The sequence below is a fragment of the Pyxicephalus adspersus genome, chromosome 10 (assembly GCF_032062135.1).
Source record: "Pyxicephalus adspersus chromosome 10, UCB_Pads_2.0, whole genome shotgun sequence".
In the NCBI taxonomy this organism is placed as follows: domain Eukaryota; kingdom Metazoa; phylum Chordata; class Amphibia; order Anura; family Pyxicephalidae; genus Pyxicephalus; species Pyxicephalus adspersus.
The window spans coordinates 11,253,890-11,270,379 of record NC_092867.1 but is presented as its reverse complement, the minus strand read 5'-3'; the positions used below and the strand labels follow the sequence as shown (position 1 = coordinate 11,270,379).

The following is a 16,490-nucleotide window of genomic DNA, read 5'->3' as shown; positions in this document are numbered from 1 at the left end:
TATTGGTGGCTTGCTTCCTTTTTTCTCTTCCTCCATAGGCATACCCAAAATATGAGCACTTTATGAATCGTTTGGTGTCAGCAATAGATCCCCTTCTTGATGCTCCTCCAATAGATACTGCAGCCATAACTCAGGGGTCGCTATTGCAGAGAGTGAAGTCACTTAAAACTCTACAACCTTTAATCAAAGCAGGTGTGTGCTACTACATATTTCTGTAGGAACGTCATGCATTTTTATTTCCTAGTTTATTTCAGATGACTGTTGGCAAAAGATGTAGGGAATAATTCCTGGTGTGATTGTTATACTACCTATTGATTTTTTACACTAATAGTAGTTGTATATCAATTTCTAAGAAAGCTTTCTGAGTTAATATAATAAATGAATACAGATTTATTAGTAACCTTGACAATTCTTGTTCTTTTCATGCCAGGAATTACACTGGGAAGTCAGTTTCCTAAATATTATGAAGTTCTTACTGGTCCTATATCCAAGGTAACCAACTTTTTCCATTTTAAAGTTTTGCAACTTGGGGTATTTGAAAAGGTCATTGTTTGCAGCATAAAAGGCCGCTACATACTACAGTCACATTAAATAGGCAAGATGTTTTTGTATGATGTTACATAAACGTTTCTGAATACCATAATTACACTAAACATTGAGTAAACAATAAAGCAGAACTTAGGTTTTTTTCTACTATGGGCAGCATGGTAGTTTAGTAACCTTTCTTGCTTTGCAGCACTTGGGTCCAAGGCTCAAGCCTTAACTATGACACCATCTACAATGAGTTTGTATGTTTTCCCTGTTTCTTGTGTGGGTTTCACTTGAGCACTCATGTTTCCTCCCATACCAAAACAAAAACCTACTAGTTGGTTAAATGAGCCCCAAAAATTGACCATTGACTGTTATATGTTATATATACTGGTAAATTCAATTGTGAGCTCCTCTGAAGGTAGTTGGTGACATGACTATGGACCTAAAACGGACAATATATATAAATGTGTTCAAAAACTATGCACATACCAAAAAAAAAATGACTGACATTGGGTTTTAAAAATTCTACTTTCGTAGTCCTACAGCTTTACTCAGGTCTTTCAACTGTCCAAGGGATGATTTGATATTATAACTGCAACAAGTGCAGGTTTCAAACCTAGGTACAGAAATGTGATATCTTTTCAGCTTACCAGCCTTCAGGGTCATGTAATGACTGCATTAGTTTTATTTTTTATTTTTTTTATAAATGGTAATTCTGCAATTAACACACTTCTTGTCACTTCATGCCTACAATCATTTGTCGATTGTATGGAGATTTTATTCTTTGGATATCAGCCAAGGTGAAATCTAATGTCACAACCACACCTAAGGACTAGTAAACTAAAATATAATATATTTTTATTTTTTTGTTTTTGTTGGCTTTAACCTAAGGCAAGCCTTGACCGCAAATGTTGCAAATGCTGAATAGATTAGAGCTATGCTACAGAATTCATATGTGATATGGAATTCAATAGTTAAATGTTTTTTGTTTTTATGAGAAAGAAGAACTATTTTCGATTTACAGTAATGATCTTTCACAAGAAAAGCAGTTCCCATTTAAATGTACTACGCACTAAGGCCTACGACCAAATAAAAAAAGCATGCCTTATATTGTGATTTATATTTCAGATTCTGGATCATTGGTTTGAGTCTGAACCTTTGAAATGTACTCTGGCTACAGATGCAGTTATTGGTGCAATGACTTGTCCATCAACGCCTGGAAGTGGGTATGTCATCAGTATTTGCTTTATTTTACTATTGCTAATCTCCTGAATATATGCTATACAAGTACAGTTTACACACATTCCTGTAGATTTCAGAAGTTCATTATCTGTCTTTAAAATATTACAGAAGAAGAAGCTGATTCATTTAAATAAATAATATTGGTCATAGCAGTCTGATTTTTTTTGTTTCAGTTTTACCATAAAATGAAATGGCAAACCTAACAAGCTGCAACTTTTATCTGCTCTTTTGCTTTCCTTTTGTTTTTTCTAGTTTTAATAAACATTCTACTAGTAGCTGAATAGGAAGGAGCACATTGTTATTGTCACATCCATTTTTTCTGTCAAATATTGCAAAATTGCTTCCAATTATTGACTTTCTGCTTGCACTTTGGGGGATAGATTCCACAAACGTCAGTGTAAAGCAGATAGGTACTATATATATTGTGATACTAATTTACAAATTAAAAAATACAATCTGAAAAGATGACACTGTTAATAACCCTCTCTTTTCAGGAAAAATATTCTCTAAACTTTTCAAACTACATATACTGTTGTAATTACTGTAAAGCATAGACTGATATTGGACTTTATAGTGCATTCCCTGTTGTTGTTTATTTGTTTATTGTACATTTAAAAACTTAGAGAATGTAATAAAGAATGTTTAAACAAAATAAAATCTGAATGATTTAATGAAATAAAATCTGTAAATGATCTAGAAAAATTGTACAGGCTGTGTTTTTTCCTTGACAGGTATGTTTTGCTACATCACGTCATGGGAGAACTAGAGGGAAAGAAAGGGGCATGGGGTTATGTTGAAGGAGGAATGGGCATGGTGTCCAATGCAATAGCCAAAGCAGCGATGGAAGCAGGAGCTGAGATACACACAGAAAAGGTATGTAATCTTCAAACAGCACTTATAAAACACAAGCAGAGTTGTATAAAGCAGTAGGGATGTTTATGAAATATCTTTATTCCCATTTTTATGATAAAATACTGAAGGTAAATGTTAACAAATACCCCTCCTCCAACAATAAAATATCTAAGTACTGCTCAATAAAAAAGTAATGTTAACCCTATTTGTGTGATGGTCTCCCCCAGGGAGTGGGTCAATGACAGTCTGGTCTAGTAGAAGAGAATTACTTCCAGGAACAGTGCTAGCGTAAAAGTAAATATTGTAGGAAAAACTGTTATTTTTTCTGTGCTCAGGTATCTTTTTTTATTGATGTTACACTTCAAGAATGTGATGGTACACTCCCTATTATTATAGCCTTTATATCCATGTTTCTCAACCTTTTTAACAAGAAGGAACCCCTTAAAATAACCTTCGGGTCTTCAGGGAACCCCCTACTAAAATTACTATATCCACAGTTCACAGTATATTAATGTGGTGGTTATTTGGAAGAATGCCTCCTACAGTGCTGACCATTGGGAAGAACATCACCATTACAGATAGGTAAAAAGATCATTGTTGTCACTTAAACTGACCTGAGAGGCACAAACTTCTCCTCATTGCTCGAGGAACCTCTAGAAACCTTTGTAGGAAAATGAGGGATCCACGGAATCCTGGTTAAGAAACATAGCTTTATGTCATTCCAGTAACACAGAGTTGCCATTTGTAGTACATTTAGACAATCATACAAACTTTCACTATTGTATTAGTGATGTAATGCAGTATTTAGAAAACAACTGCCTTGATGCCACCTTCCACAGTAAATAGCTGGATTTCTCTAAATACATATAATTGAATTGTTAGGGCGATTTCTTGCCGATCCCAGAGCAGCTATCCCTCTCTCGTGGCCTCTATTTTACAGCGCTGGAAGAGCGTAGCGACGCAACTCAATGTGTAGTTAAATCACTCTCAAAGCTTTATTATCACATCGCAGTTTGTATAGTCAGACAGCAGGTTAGAAGACACTTCGTAGTTATTCAAAAACAAGAAATACAAATAACAACTTTGCTGAGCAGGGAATGTCTCAAGGTAAGGAGTCTCTGGATTAGGGGGAAGCAAATGTTGGTTTACTGATAAGGAGGATATAACTAGTTTCAACACAACTCAATTATCTGCAAAAACACAAAAGTAATTAACTTCAAGACACAAAATTCCACTTCTTGCATGAATATAACTAAATATATTTGTTTTTAAAGGCCAGCTTCAACTCTGATAGTTTGTAAAATGAGATGACTATGAGAAGGGTTTTCTATAACTCTATAAGCTTTTTCTTTTTTCAACATAAGGTAGTGGAAAAGATACTGGTTGATAACAATGGAAAAGCTTATGGTGTGGTTCTGCAAGATGGAACAGAAGTGCACAGCAAATTGGTTCTATCCAATGCCTCACCTCATCACACTTTTTTAAAACTTGCACCACAAGTAAGTAAATTTACACAAACAAGTAAAATTTTGTTGCTATTTGGTATGAAGTAGTTTTTGCTCCATTATTTATAGTTAATTCCTAAATTTTCCAGCTCCAAATCTCTAAAAGAGTAGCTCAATAAAGTCCCTTCCTATTAGTCTTTTAAAGGATAAGTGTACCGTACTTTCAGACAAAGTATCCTTACCCAATCTGTCTTGGCCTAATTTAAGAGATAATTGCATCCTACTAGTAAATTAGTATTCAGATTGCAACTGTCAATACAATATATCACTCCATCATGTTTATAATAAAAAATGCCCCTTTACATTTCCTTTTTAATGTTTTTTATCTAGCTACAAGAGGAAAAAAACTCTGGTAATCAGAAAACTCTTTCCAGCAACAATTGTCTCAAGGTTACTTTTATTTGCAAGTCTCCTCTCTGCTCTCTCGCTGTGATTCCTCCACCCCCCCCCCCCAAGCTTGGCCATGCATACTCTATTTTAGACTGGCTGATACCAAATCAAATTTGGGTACTTTTACTGCTTGCAAAAAAAAATATAAAGTATAAAAAAATATTAAACAATTTAATGATGTATTATTGATTACAGAGCTGCATTCATCTGTGCTTTTTATATCTGCCTGGAGATAAGCTTAGTCAAGAGGGTTATGCTGGGTGAATAAATGTATTTTGTCTGAAAGTACACTTCAAGAGGATGAACTATATCATTTGACGTTAGTGAAACTCTGAAGTGATGTGTACTTGGGAACAAGCTTCAGTTTTAGAGAAAAAGTCTAAACTTGCATATAAATTTGTTCTCACTTTTGCATTTTGGCAAAGCTTATCCATATACCTGATAAAATGTGGTCCTCAGCACTGCCGTTCATTATGCACAGTGGTTTAAAATGCACAATACATCACAGTACACCACAAGACACATACCGCTTTCAAAAAAAGGAGTCATGTGCTTATTTAGATGTATTTGCAACGTATCTAATGTGCGTAAACACACAACGCATCTTGGGAAGGTAAAGGGGCCCTAACCGAAACAGTCATTCTCCAACATGCCATAAACTAGTATTAAGGCATTGAATCTAAGATGTGTATATGACTCTGAAATTAGAATGCAGGGCATGACTTAATAAATGGTGGCTTCTTTCAGAGTCTAATCACACAGGTGTGCTGCGCTGTGACATTAAGTGGAATATTATTTACAGCAATAGTGCGGTTTTTAAATTGTGCACATAGCAGGTTTTTCTCCAAGGGATCTGATATGCAGCTTATGTTTGTTTCTTTTGCTCCGGGCCTTTTGATAATGATGTTAGAGTCTCCTAGTAAGAATAATGAGAACATTATCTGTTATAGAAACATTGTCCTTATACATTGGCTCAAAGACAAATGACAATACTGGCAGCCTTGCTTCCAACAGTACTCTGCAAGAATGAAGCCAAATAGGACTAGCACTGTCTTTATTCATGACACTGATTAGACTATGTTTTGCCATTACTAACACCCAACAATAACCTAATTGATCCTGAAATAGTACAGGTGCTTTTTATTATTATTTTGTTATTGCTTGGATGGAAGATTATGTGCTTTTTATTTTTAGGAGCAATTGCCAGAGGATTTTATAACAATGATTTCTCAGTTTGACACTAAATCCCCAGTTACCAAAATAAATGGTAAGTTTGCTAGGCTCAATTACAGCAATTGGCTAATGAAAGAAAATATATTTACACTTTATGTAATGATCTAATCTGAGACATTATGTCAGGATAATAAAGCTGTAAGGTTTGGTAAGCAATTTCATGATTATTATTAATAATGTTTTGACTACTGTGAGATTATGTATCTAAATATTTATATATTAAGAAGTAGATCCATGTTTGTAGGTTTCCTAGAAAGATAATTTTTTTCTTTAAATAATGTATTTGTAAACAAGTAAACCCATTGGTTTTTGAGTCACATTTTTTTCATTCATTTACACTTTTCAGAAAGAGAATCACCTAACAATGGCTGGTAGTTGCATATGGTTTTATTTTTAACATGCACATTCTTTTTATGTTTTTATTGGTGTCTGTGTCCCTTTTGGTGTGATTTCCATTCATTTTGCGTGTCCACAGAGGCAGGCATCTCCCTAATAGGATAAGTGGATAATAATTGATACATATTTTTTCCCATTGTATTCCTGGCTTTTATTTTTTGGTTTATAAAGATTCCACAGGCTTTGACAAATCTGTGCACCAGTCATTAAGTTATGGTTTTATGTTTTCCTACAGATGATCATACTGCTAACCATATGTCCAGCTTAAAGGTCTGACATTGACAGCCTGGTGACAGCCAGTACTCTGACAGACTATTTCTGAATAAATACTAGTGCTATAAATAAATACAGCTAGTTAAAATATATCATAATAATCATGACTGTATATAGTGAATTTCTGTCTGCCTCCCTGCAGAACTTGAAGTACATAAAACTGCTAAAAAATTAAACAACCTTAATCAGTAGCAGAGCTTGCATTGGTGTAGCTGGGTTGTTTTCCTCATCATGACTAACTATGATAATTCTTTAATATACCAACCAAGTATTAATTAAACAGAATGTTAAAATAAATCTGTCTTGGTAGTTAAGATCTAAAGATGGTAATAGGCATTTGACAATGTACCAATTGGTGCCCGCGGGCCTTTTGCTAGGCCTAGTGACTGTCGAGTGGCATCTTGCCCAGCTCTGTGTATTTACAACATTTAAAAGCTGGGTATAGATTTTCTTCTTTGCAGTGCTTGTTTGTTCTTCTGACTTATAAAATAGATGCAACCTACCAGCACAATACTGTCTCCTATTGATCACTGAAAGGAACACCCTCCTGTTTTTCTAAAATCACTGTGCCCCCTTTGCTTGGCATGTACTGACTTTGTTCTTCTTTCCTGGTTTCTATAGCTTGAATGGTTGTCTGATCTCTGCTTGGCCATAATTTCAGTTCCTTAATTCATATTTTTTATTATTAATATTTTTATTATATTATTTATTATTATTCTTAATAAACAGTATTTATATAGCGCCAACATATTACGCAGCACTGTACAATAAATAAGGGTTGCAAATAACAGACAGATACAGACAGGAGGAGGAGAGGACCCTGCCCCGAAGGGCTTACAATCTAAGTTTTTAAATCTTATACACATATATCTGCATCTTTGCTATCCTACCTCTTTCTTTTCCTTTAACCTATGCATTTTCTTTGTTTACTTTCATTACTGATTAACAAAATATAAAAAAAAAGGGAGGCGCCATGAATGTATATTCGCCAGCATTGTACTGTAGCTCAGCAGCAACAGACAAGATGACATTTACCAGTAATACCCTGGCTGCATTTTGTGACCAATGGATGGAACTGCATTTTAAGGACAAAACCAGCCATTAGTTATGTAACCTAAAAGAAAATAAAGAATAAGAGACATTTAGGAAACAAAGGGGTCTGATTTATTAAAGCCCTCCAAGACTGGAGAAGATACACTTTTATCACTGAACCTGAGTGATCCAAAAAACCTAGAAAGGATCTGGTGCAGGACTGAAAACATTTCCTAACAAATATCAAATTACTTTAAGAAATCCATTCCAGGTTTGCTAGATAACCCAGGTTCACTGATGAAAGTGTATCCTCTCCAGCTTTGAAGAGCTTTAATAAATCAGACCAAGAGTCTCTTAAAAAAAACCAAAAATAAGCTCAGCAGGGAAGTAAGCTTCCATGGGACAAGGAAAATTTGCACACAAATTGATATATACATTGTACCATTGTGTTATTCTATAATAAGCATACACAGGTTATTTGCTGTAAAGGAAGGCATGGAATGCAAAGCAAAAATTACCCACTGCAAGAACTAGTTCCTATATAACACATTCCCAATTTATATAGTGTTCAGCAAGTTTGAATAGAACAATCATCCTCACATTTATTTTGGTTTGTGGAAAAAGACAAATATGTTGAGTGATGAAGCCATCTTCAAATATGCTGATTTTTCTCTCTCTCTCTCTATGTATTTCCTCACACTATTAAAAAGCAATTATTACATTGTTTAGATCTAAATACCGAACGAGCTGTGAAAGTCACAGGGTAAGCAGTTCTGTTGAAGCTTAGTCTCTTTTCTATAAAAACTAAAAAAGAATTCCAGATGAACCACTTTCTTTTTATTTTATCAGCAGCTTGGAGTGCCTGTCATATTTACAATTTTAGAGTGATATTTATATTGAGTATGTATTTTTTAAAGGTGATTTTGCATTTTTCCCCAGTAATGTTTTTAGGTGTAATAATACATTGGGTTTAATTTACTAAAGGAGTTTAGACTATTGACTTAGCAAAATTATTTGTAACTCTGCAAGAGAGTTTATACTTGGTTTAGTAAGTAGGTTGCAGCCCTGCTGACTTCATCAATCTGCTCAAGTGCATGCAAAAATCATGTTTTCTTTTACATTTACATTCTTTGCAGGACACAGCTTCTGGTTAAGTCTATTACCTCTGGCTATATTATCCACTGCAAAAACATAGGAGACCCCAGGGGGGGCAGATTTTGCTGGTGGTCATAGCCCCCAAATTGTGACTGCTATGATACGTAGTAAATTCCAGTGATCCGAATAACTCCAGATTGGCCCTGCAGAGCCTGGTACACAGATCTCCCATGGCACCCGCTGCTGTGAAAAGATCTGTTGTTTCAAGGGCACATTTACAGTCACTGGTTTTAACGGCTTGGCAGCTGAAACCCAAAAACTGAAACACATGGATTGCTGGATACTATTATCTGCACTATGCCAAGGATGTGCAGGACTGTGACTGTGCAATATTTACCACCACAACTGGCAGGAATATTTTTCATGGTGCGAGCCATGTTATTTTCTGCAACCATTTATACTAGTCAGGTATTATTATGTGTGGTCAACTCTGCGGTGAGATTATTGATTTAGTAATGTATGTCAAGTTAAAAAATGATTTGCCCAATAAAGTATGTAAGGTTCAAAATGGCAGTAAGCCTAAAAAACATAAAACTGAAGTAAACTTGTAAAATTAGTCACTGCTCATGTTCTAGGAAGCTTCCAAAGCTTTGTGTAGGTGTACTTAATGGAAATTCTCCCTCGTCCCAATACAGAGAAAGTCCTGGGCGCCGCCATCTTCAACCTTCTCCCTTTTTCTGGCTAGGTCACCCAATCTTGCACTGCACAGGCACAAGATTGGATGACGTAGCTTGCTGTGAAAGGGAAGAAAGAGTGCTGAAATTTTCTGCACATGCCTGAGATTGAGGAGGGAGCCAAGAGCCTCCTGGGATGCGTATTATAGGCATCCCGGGAGGCTCTGCGCTCCCATTCATGATCACCACATTGCAGGTAAAAAAAAAATATATATTTTTACTTTAAATAAAAGGGTTGTCTAAGAGTTTAGGTCTGCTTTAAGTATGACTTTTTCTCTTAAAAAGGATCTTTGTTATAAAAGAATAATGAAGTTGACATGTTCTTCCCCCTACAGTGGCTGTAGATCGGTTACCAAACTTCCTATCTATACCGAACAGGGCTGATGGCAAACCACTGCCCCATCACCAATGCTCAATTCACTTAAACAGCGAGCATATGCAACTTCTAAATGAGGCATATGAAGATGCCTGTAGAGGAATACCATCAACAAGGTAAAGATAAAGCACACTGTTTTCATGTATGAAACAGAGAATAGGAAGTATCCTCATAAAACCTTTTGTTTCTTACAGCTATTGAGTTGCTTATTTTTGTAAGTCTGCCTAAAGTTCAGTACTAAGTAATATAAAATATTTATGAGTTTTCATCAGCTGTGTCAAAAGTCTGTGTGTGTGTTGCTTAACCACCTTCTCTGCAGCTCCCTGACATTTACAGACTATATGAATCTGACAATGACTCAGATATTTGTTGTATTTGTAATATAGTTGAGGTTTGGGGTTAATCATAACTACACTATGTCGTGTGGTTTTTGTATATGCCAACCCAAAAACTTCAAAAATATGACTGCTTGTGTCCCTTGTGTTGCATAGTATTTTATCATTGTTCATTAGCAATGCGTTCAATGTCCCCTGTTTATACTGGTGTATATATTGGTGACAATGCTTATACCAATGCTATTTAAAAGAACAGCAGTGTTTTCACACTTACAACTCCACTCCCATTGTGGCCTTGTAGATCCCACTTACATCAGTGAAAAGGGCATTGCAGTGATGACAAACCCACATCCTGGGGAGCATACAGTTACATGGCTTGAGGCCAATATAAAGTGTACAGCGTATACGTATATAGAATACTAATATAAATGATTGTATACGATTGTACATTTACATCTACTGGAAGGTCAACTGAGCAAGAGAAAGGGGGTTTGTTGGATATGTGGTAAAGCAAAAAAAAAATCATCCCTTGCCTAGAAAGCACATCAAAGCACATTTAGTTACCAAAATGTCATTAGTCAAGTAGATCAATGTTTTAATTACTGCCACCATTGACAGATTGGATACATTGTGGTGACATACACCAATACCGCCACCATTGACAGATTGGATTTGGTGTCCAATTAGGTTAACTGTGGTAGAGGGCACCAGCCTTCTGATATTAATAGATTCTTATGGTTAAAGTTGGAGTTTATGCTTTTCTCTTTCTGGCCTATAGATTGAGATTAATAAGGAGGCTGTCTCACCAACACTTGGTGAGCGTGGTTACCCAACAAGCACAAATGATGCAAAATGCAACATGGATTTGTATGCAATATGATGTTACTTACTTCATTAGGCAAAGTATAGGAAACAAATAGACTTCCTTATAGATGAAACATCACAACCATTATATATATATCAGATGATTCTTCATAACAAACTCAATCTGCCTTCTTCAGTAAAGAAGAGCAGTGGTGATACACAGACTGCAAACATCCACAGCAACCAGTGTTGTGTTTTACTGACCTGACTAACATGAAATCTGATTCTTATGGGTTACTGTACTTTGCATACCTCTGCTTTTAGTCTGCTGAATGAACTATAAATAATATCTATACCAACCATTCAGGTTGTTGTTTCCTTTTACAACTTTAAAAATAACTCTTCTGCTTTTTGTGGGCAAAACTTTCAATTGCAAGCCCAGGTTGATAATACATTCTTAGCTGCTCTGTTGTAAGATATTTGATTTTAGAGTTTCCTTGTCCAGGTTTGTATTATGCTAACTGCTCTTTTTAACATGCTGGTCAACTAATAACAAGATTTGCTGATTTTATTATCTATACGTGCTACAACATGTAAATACTTATTCATGCTCTGGTGTAGTGCTGAGAATGGTTAACTGATTATATCAAAACATAACAGCATTGTAGTTCCTATATTCCTGTGTATAAAAATTATTCTTTCATCCTTTTATTAAAATTCTTAACACTTTCTGGATATTAATAATTCATAATATGCATTCATTTCTAAGATGACCTTTACAACCAGTGTTCTGTTTAGAATGTTTATAGTATTTATTGGCACTTAGAGAAGAAAATATGCGTATTTACACTGTAAAGCTTTTCAGAAAAGTTTTCCATCTATATTTGAATATGTTATAGAAAGTTTCAGTGTGTAGTAGCCAATAACTGGAATGCATTAACTTGTTTTGGGTTCCTATCCCTCATCTTTGCTCTGTATAAAGCCCTTTACATGTAAGTGAGAAAAAAAGGAAGAGCTGAAACATGTCTCCAGTTCAGTATTTATGAAAAAGAATTTTGGTAAGACATACAATAGTAGGCACATTAATCAAATAACATTATATGTCCACCAGTTAATTTGATCAAAAATCGTATAAGCACAATGATTGGGTACTGCTGTACTGTCTGCTGTACGCAACAGAGAATCCTCTGTGACAGTGACCAAGGCTTTATGTTTCCCGTTTTTTCCTCTACAATTACATTGCTTTACGACTATGTGTGGTCCAAACCCCTATGTGTACAATATTCTGAATGTTTCCGTTTTTTCTGGAACCACTAGTTGCAGATTCCTTTCTGAGAAGATCATTGAAGGAATTTTGTGTACAGTCACATGGTGAATCAAATTTAGCGTGCGAGTAGTGTTATCTCTTGCCTCCCTAAATGGGAGGAAACCACTTTGGTCAGAATGAATAAGGCGGTGGAGGACGGGTGTCAGCCTTCTCGCCAAAATGCTAGAGCAGATTCCTTTCTAAACAGGGTCCCAATGCAGAATCAGGTTTTAACTATCTGATCTGCCTATCTGGTTTAAATCAGTGCCCCTCTATCCATTATATTCTTTAGTAATTTACACAATTGAGAAAACATTCTCTGATATATAAATTAAAAAAGAAAAGATAATTAAAAAAAAAAACTAAAACTTTTTTAGGCACCCCTTTCCCTTTTTCCCCATGGGACACAAGAATGCAATAATGCACATCAGGTGAGCATGTGTATAAAAGCAAGACTGGCACCCCACATATTCGGTATTGCCAGGCCAGCCTTGGTAAAAGTGGCTCTCTGGCCAGAGCTCCTTTTTTTACTCTAAACTGGTAAGAAATAAAAGCTTTTAAAATGTTGCCTATTGACAACTATGCATTGCAGTTTATAACCATTTTACAGCACAGTTTTGAGGCTTAATATGTTTTTCTGAAAAATTGGATTTGATTGCAACTATCACCATTATGTTCTACAGAGTCTCTGCTTTCAGATCTGAGGTTAGCAAGTAATTGTCAGGCCTTTAAATGTGTGCAAAAAAAAAAACAAAGCTCTAGCAGCAGTATAGTTAAGCCTTCTCAAATGTTTTTTAAACTAAAAAAAAAAAAAATTTGGCTCCAACTCTGCAGGTCTGTAGTGTTCCCAGTATGGAGTGGTAAGTACATAGCAAAAGTAGCATTATTCATCATGTAACACATCACCTATCAGCCATTTCACTGAAACTACAACAATAAAAACTCAACTACTTAAAGAGGTTCTAAACTGAAAAATAAAAAAATCACACCTTTAATTCCGCAGATCTTTCGATCACGCTGAAGAAGTCCTCAATCCGGTCCCGCGCTGTCCTGGAATTCTCTTTTGTCCCAGCGCCACTATCTTCAACCTTTTTCTTCCATCTTCTGGCTCTGTCACCCGATCTTGCACAGTGCAGGTGCATGTTTGGGTGATGTAGCCTGCTGTAAAGGGGGAAAAAAGAACGATGATCTCACTGCGCATGCATGAGATCAGCATCTCTTTCCCCTCAGTGTAGGAAAATGTCCCTTCGGCATATGCCTAATCTCGGGCATGTGCAGAAGAAGCAGCAAGGAGCCTCCCAGGATGCATGACGTAGGTATCCCGCGAGGCTCTGCGCTCCCATTCAGTCTTAATCACAGTGTGTTGCTGTGGTGTTGCAGTTGAAAAAGAAAGAATAATATTTTTACTTTGCAGAAAAGGGGTGCCTACATAAAAGGGTAGTCATCAGCATAACTCTTTTTGTTTTCTAGCTTTGCTATCACTTCTGTAAATTGCTAGTAAAAGTACAGATTACAGCTGGAGAAAAATATCTAAAGTACAGGAAAGTGGGAAGCGCCGCTTTTTACAATATTTAAAAAATGTGTCATTTTATTGAGCACAAATACTAAGATATACAAATACAAAACATTAAACAGAAAGGGTGAGCTGGGAAAGTGATGGTTAATCCAAATGCGAACAACTTTGAATGTGGCCAATTTTCCTCTAAGTAGAATCCTTATTAGAAGAACAAATGCTGTGCAGTGTGGTGAAAAAGAAGATAGTGCGGAAGATTCCCAGTACTCCCTTACTCTACAGCAATACATTTGATCTATATTTGTAATTTTATACTGGATGAATAACACTTTATTGTACAAGATGGGTGTTTTGGACCACTGTGCACTAGCTTAGAACAGCATGCAATTTTGTACAGCCTTATAACTATTTTCTGCTGAAGAAACTTGCTAAACTAAAAATGTGGGTTAATATTATTTTCCTTCCTTTTTTTAAGTGTTTGACTGGATAGAAAAATATGCTCCTGGTTTCAAGTCGTCTGTGATAGGCAGAGACGTCCTCACACCACCGGATCTGGAAAGGATATTCGGCCTCCCTGGAGGAGTATGTAGCTTTTGTTTGTTTTTTAAGCAGCACTTGGGTTGCCAATATTTTATAAAAATGGAATACTCAAATGAACGCTAAAATAATTTTGTAATATTGAGAGCTGTAATGGAATTAGCAGTCATTAGCAAAATGCCTGTTACAGTCATTAAACTGCAGTCATCAGCATAACTATTTAATGTTAAGTTGTTTAGTAATTTTTAATGTTACGCATTAAAATCAATTGAAGGAATTATTACACTAAATTGTGTTGTTGATTGCTCTACCATCATATCCTATAATGTGGCATAAAAACACTTTATGACTTTTTTTTTTCAAATCTGCACTGTTAAAGAAAGAATCTATGAAACAGAGTTTATTAAGCAGGTGCATTAAATACTCTATTATAATGTTAACAAATGACAATTGTTTATGGTATCTGCTGCATTTTATTATGCAGACCCTATACCTGGCTCCTATACATGCATTACTTTATGTGTACCTGTATGACCCTGGCCATGCCATAGCTGATCAGTCTTACAATAGTATAGGAAAATCTCCTACTACTTGCAAATGTATTAAGTTATTTAAAAAAAACAAGGTTTTAAAACTGTGATATATGTGTGCGTATGTATGTGTGTGTGTGTGTATGTATATATATATATATATATATATATACTCATTTGCAGACATTTTGAATGTTAATCATGAAAACCTTTAAAACGTATACAGACCTTAAAAGGATTATGGTAGGTCCACTCTTCAGTTTTTTATTCTTGATTAAAATCAGTCCTGCAATTAAATTAATTCCTTGTTAAAATGCAAATACTTTGGGCAATAACCTGTCAGGATAGAAATATGGGAACTAGCACTGCTTACATGTTTTTAGTAGATGCACGCTATAGGGCATTATTCCTACATTCATATCACTACTAGAGCCACTCATTTGAAAAAAAGGTTCCCCAAATCTACAACTTTATGCTTGTGGGTCAATAGTAGTACATTACCAGTATTGAAGCTTACCAGCTCATACATACACACAATGCTAATTTATAAGTGTAAAGTATAAGCAAAGGATACAGAAAATAAAGAACGTATTAGATTTCTACCGGAATCAATGTGTAATAATGCACTAATCAAAGAAATCTAACAAAGTGCTTTCCATGGCATATTTATTAGACCAAATGGAATAAATAAGAAAAATGTTAAATTTTAGAAACACTTTAATGATATGTTAGGCCATTTCCTTGGGTTTCACTTCTGCAATTCTATATTATTTTTTTCAAATTTTCTAAGAAAATACCAGCGAACCCTCTCCTTCTGACATATTTTGTGACCTAATAGGGTTTATTAGTACAGATCTTCCAAAGGACATCCTGTCCGGCAGAATGTTCCTAATTATTATTATTATTTTTTTTTTGCAAAGTTAGCCTTTTGTAGAAACAAAAACTTAATGGGGCTATTTTACATTTATTTTATTTATATATATATATATATATATATATATATATATATATACACATACATACATCTTTAACTGAAGGATCTCAATAACCAAGGCCAAATGTAATGGCTAGATTACAGGGAAAGAGCATCTCCAAATCTGCAGGTCTGTAGTGTTCCCAGTATGAAGTGGTAAGTACATAGCAAAGGTGGTGTAAGGAAGGGAAACCAGTAAACCAGGAATGAGGTCATGGGTGCTCAATGCCTATTGATGTGTATTGAAGAGGAAGGCTAGCCTGTCTTGTCTGCTCTCACATAGGTGCTGCTGTAGCACAAGTTGTCAATGTTATGCCGGCCATGAGAAAGTACCAGAATGCGCAGAGCATTGCAGCTTGCTGCATATGAAGCTGCAGACCAAATTAAAGTGACCATGCTGACCCTCTGTCTACTGCCAAAAGCACCTACTATAAATATATCAGCCTCAGACCTGACAGGCTGGCTGAGGCATCAGTGACCTAAAGAATCTGCTGCCAAGTACCATAGACCACTAGACTAGGGATCTTGTGAAGTTGATGCCTCAATGCTTCAGAACTGTTTTGGCTGCACAAGGGAGCAGATGGTTCTAATGTTTTGGCTAATCATTGTATAAACAAAAAACATTATTTTACAAAAAAAAGAAAGGTGTAAGGGAGTGTTTACCAGTTTACCATTAAGGGTTGCCATTGAGCAAGAAAAGGTACTCACAAAAAAACAAAACATAGTTTATTTAGGCACAATAGTGTAAATTTACTATTAATATTATTATTCATATTAATAATAATAAAAAACAGTATTTATATAGCATTAACAAATTACGAAACCCTGTACAT

At 35.5% G+C, this 16,490-nt stretch overlaps 1 protein-coding gene across 1 annotated transcript in view; it reads left to right on the top strand.

Moving 5' to 3' along the window:
- Positions 1–16,490, top strand: part of PYROXD2 (pyridine nucleotide-disulphide oxidoreductase domain 2) — a 38,449-nt gene that overhangs the window by 11,772 nt on the left and 10,187 nt on the right. Inside the window, exons 6-14 of the mRNA XM_072424831.1 lie at positions 39–192; positions 431–492; positions 1,660–1,757; positions 2,505–2,646; positions 3,990–4,124; positions 5,715–5,787; positions 9,619–9,775; positions 10,773–10,861; positions 14,093–14,199. Of these exons, the coding sequence (XP_072280932.1) occupies positions 39–192; positions 431–492; positions 1,660–1,757; positions 2,505–2,646; positions 3,990–4,124; positions 5,715–5,787; positions 9,619–9,775; positions 10,773–10,861; positions 14,093–14,199 (1,017 nt within the window). The remainder of the gene's footprint in view (positions 1–38; positions 193–430; positions 493–1,659; positions 1,758–2,504; positions 2,647–3,989; positions 4,125–5,714; positions 5,788–9,618; positions 9,776–10,772; positions 10,862–14,092; positions 14,200–16,490) is intronic.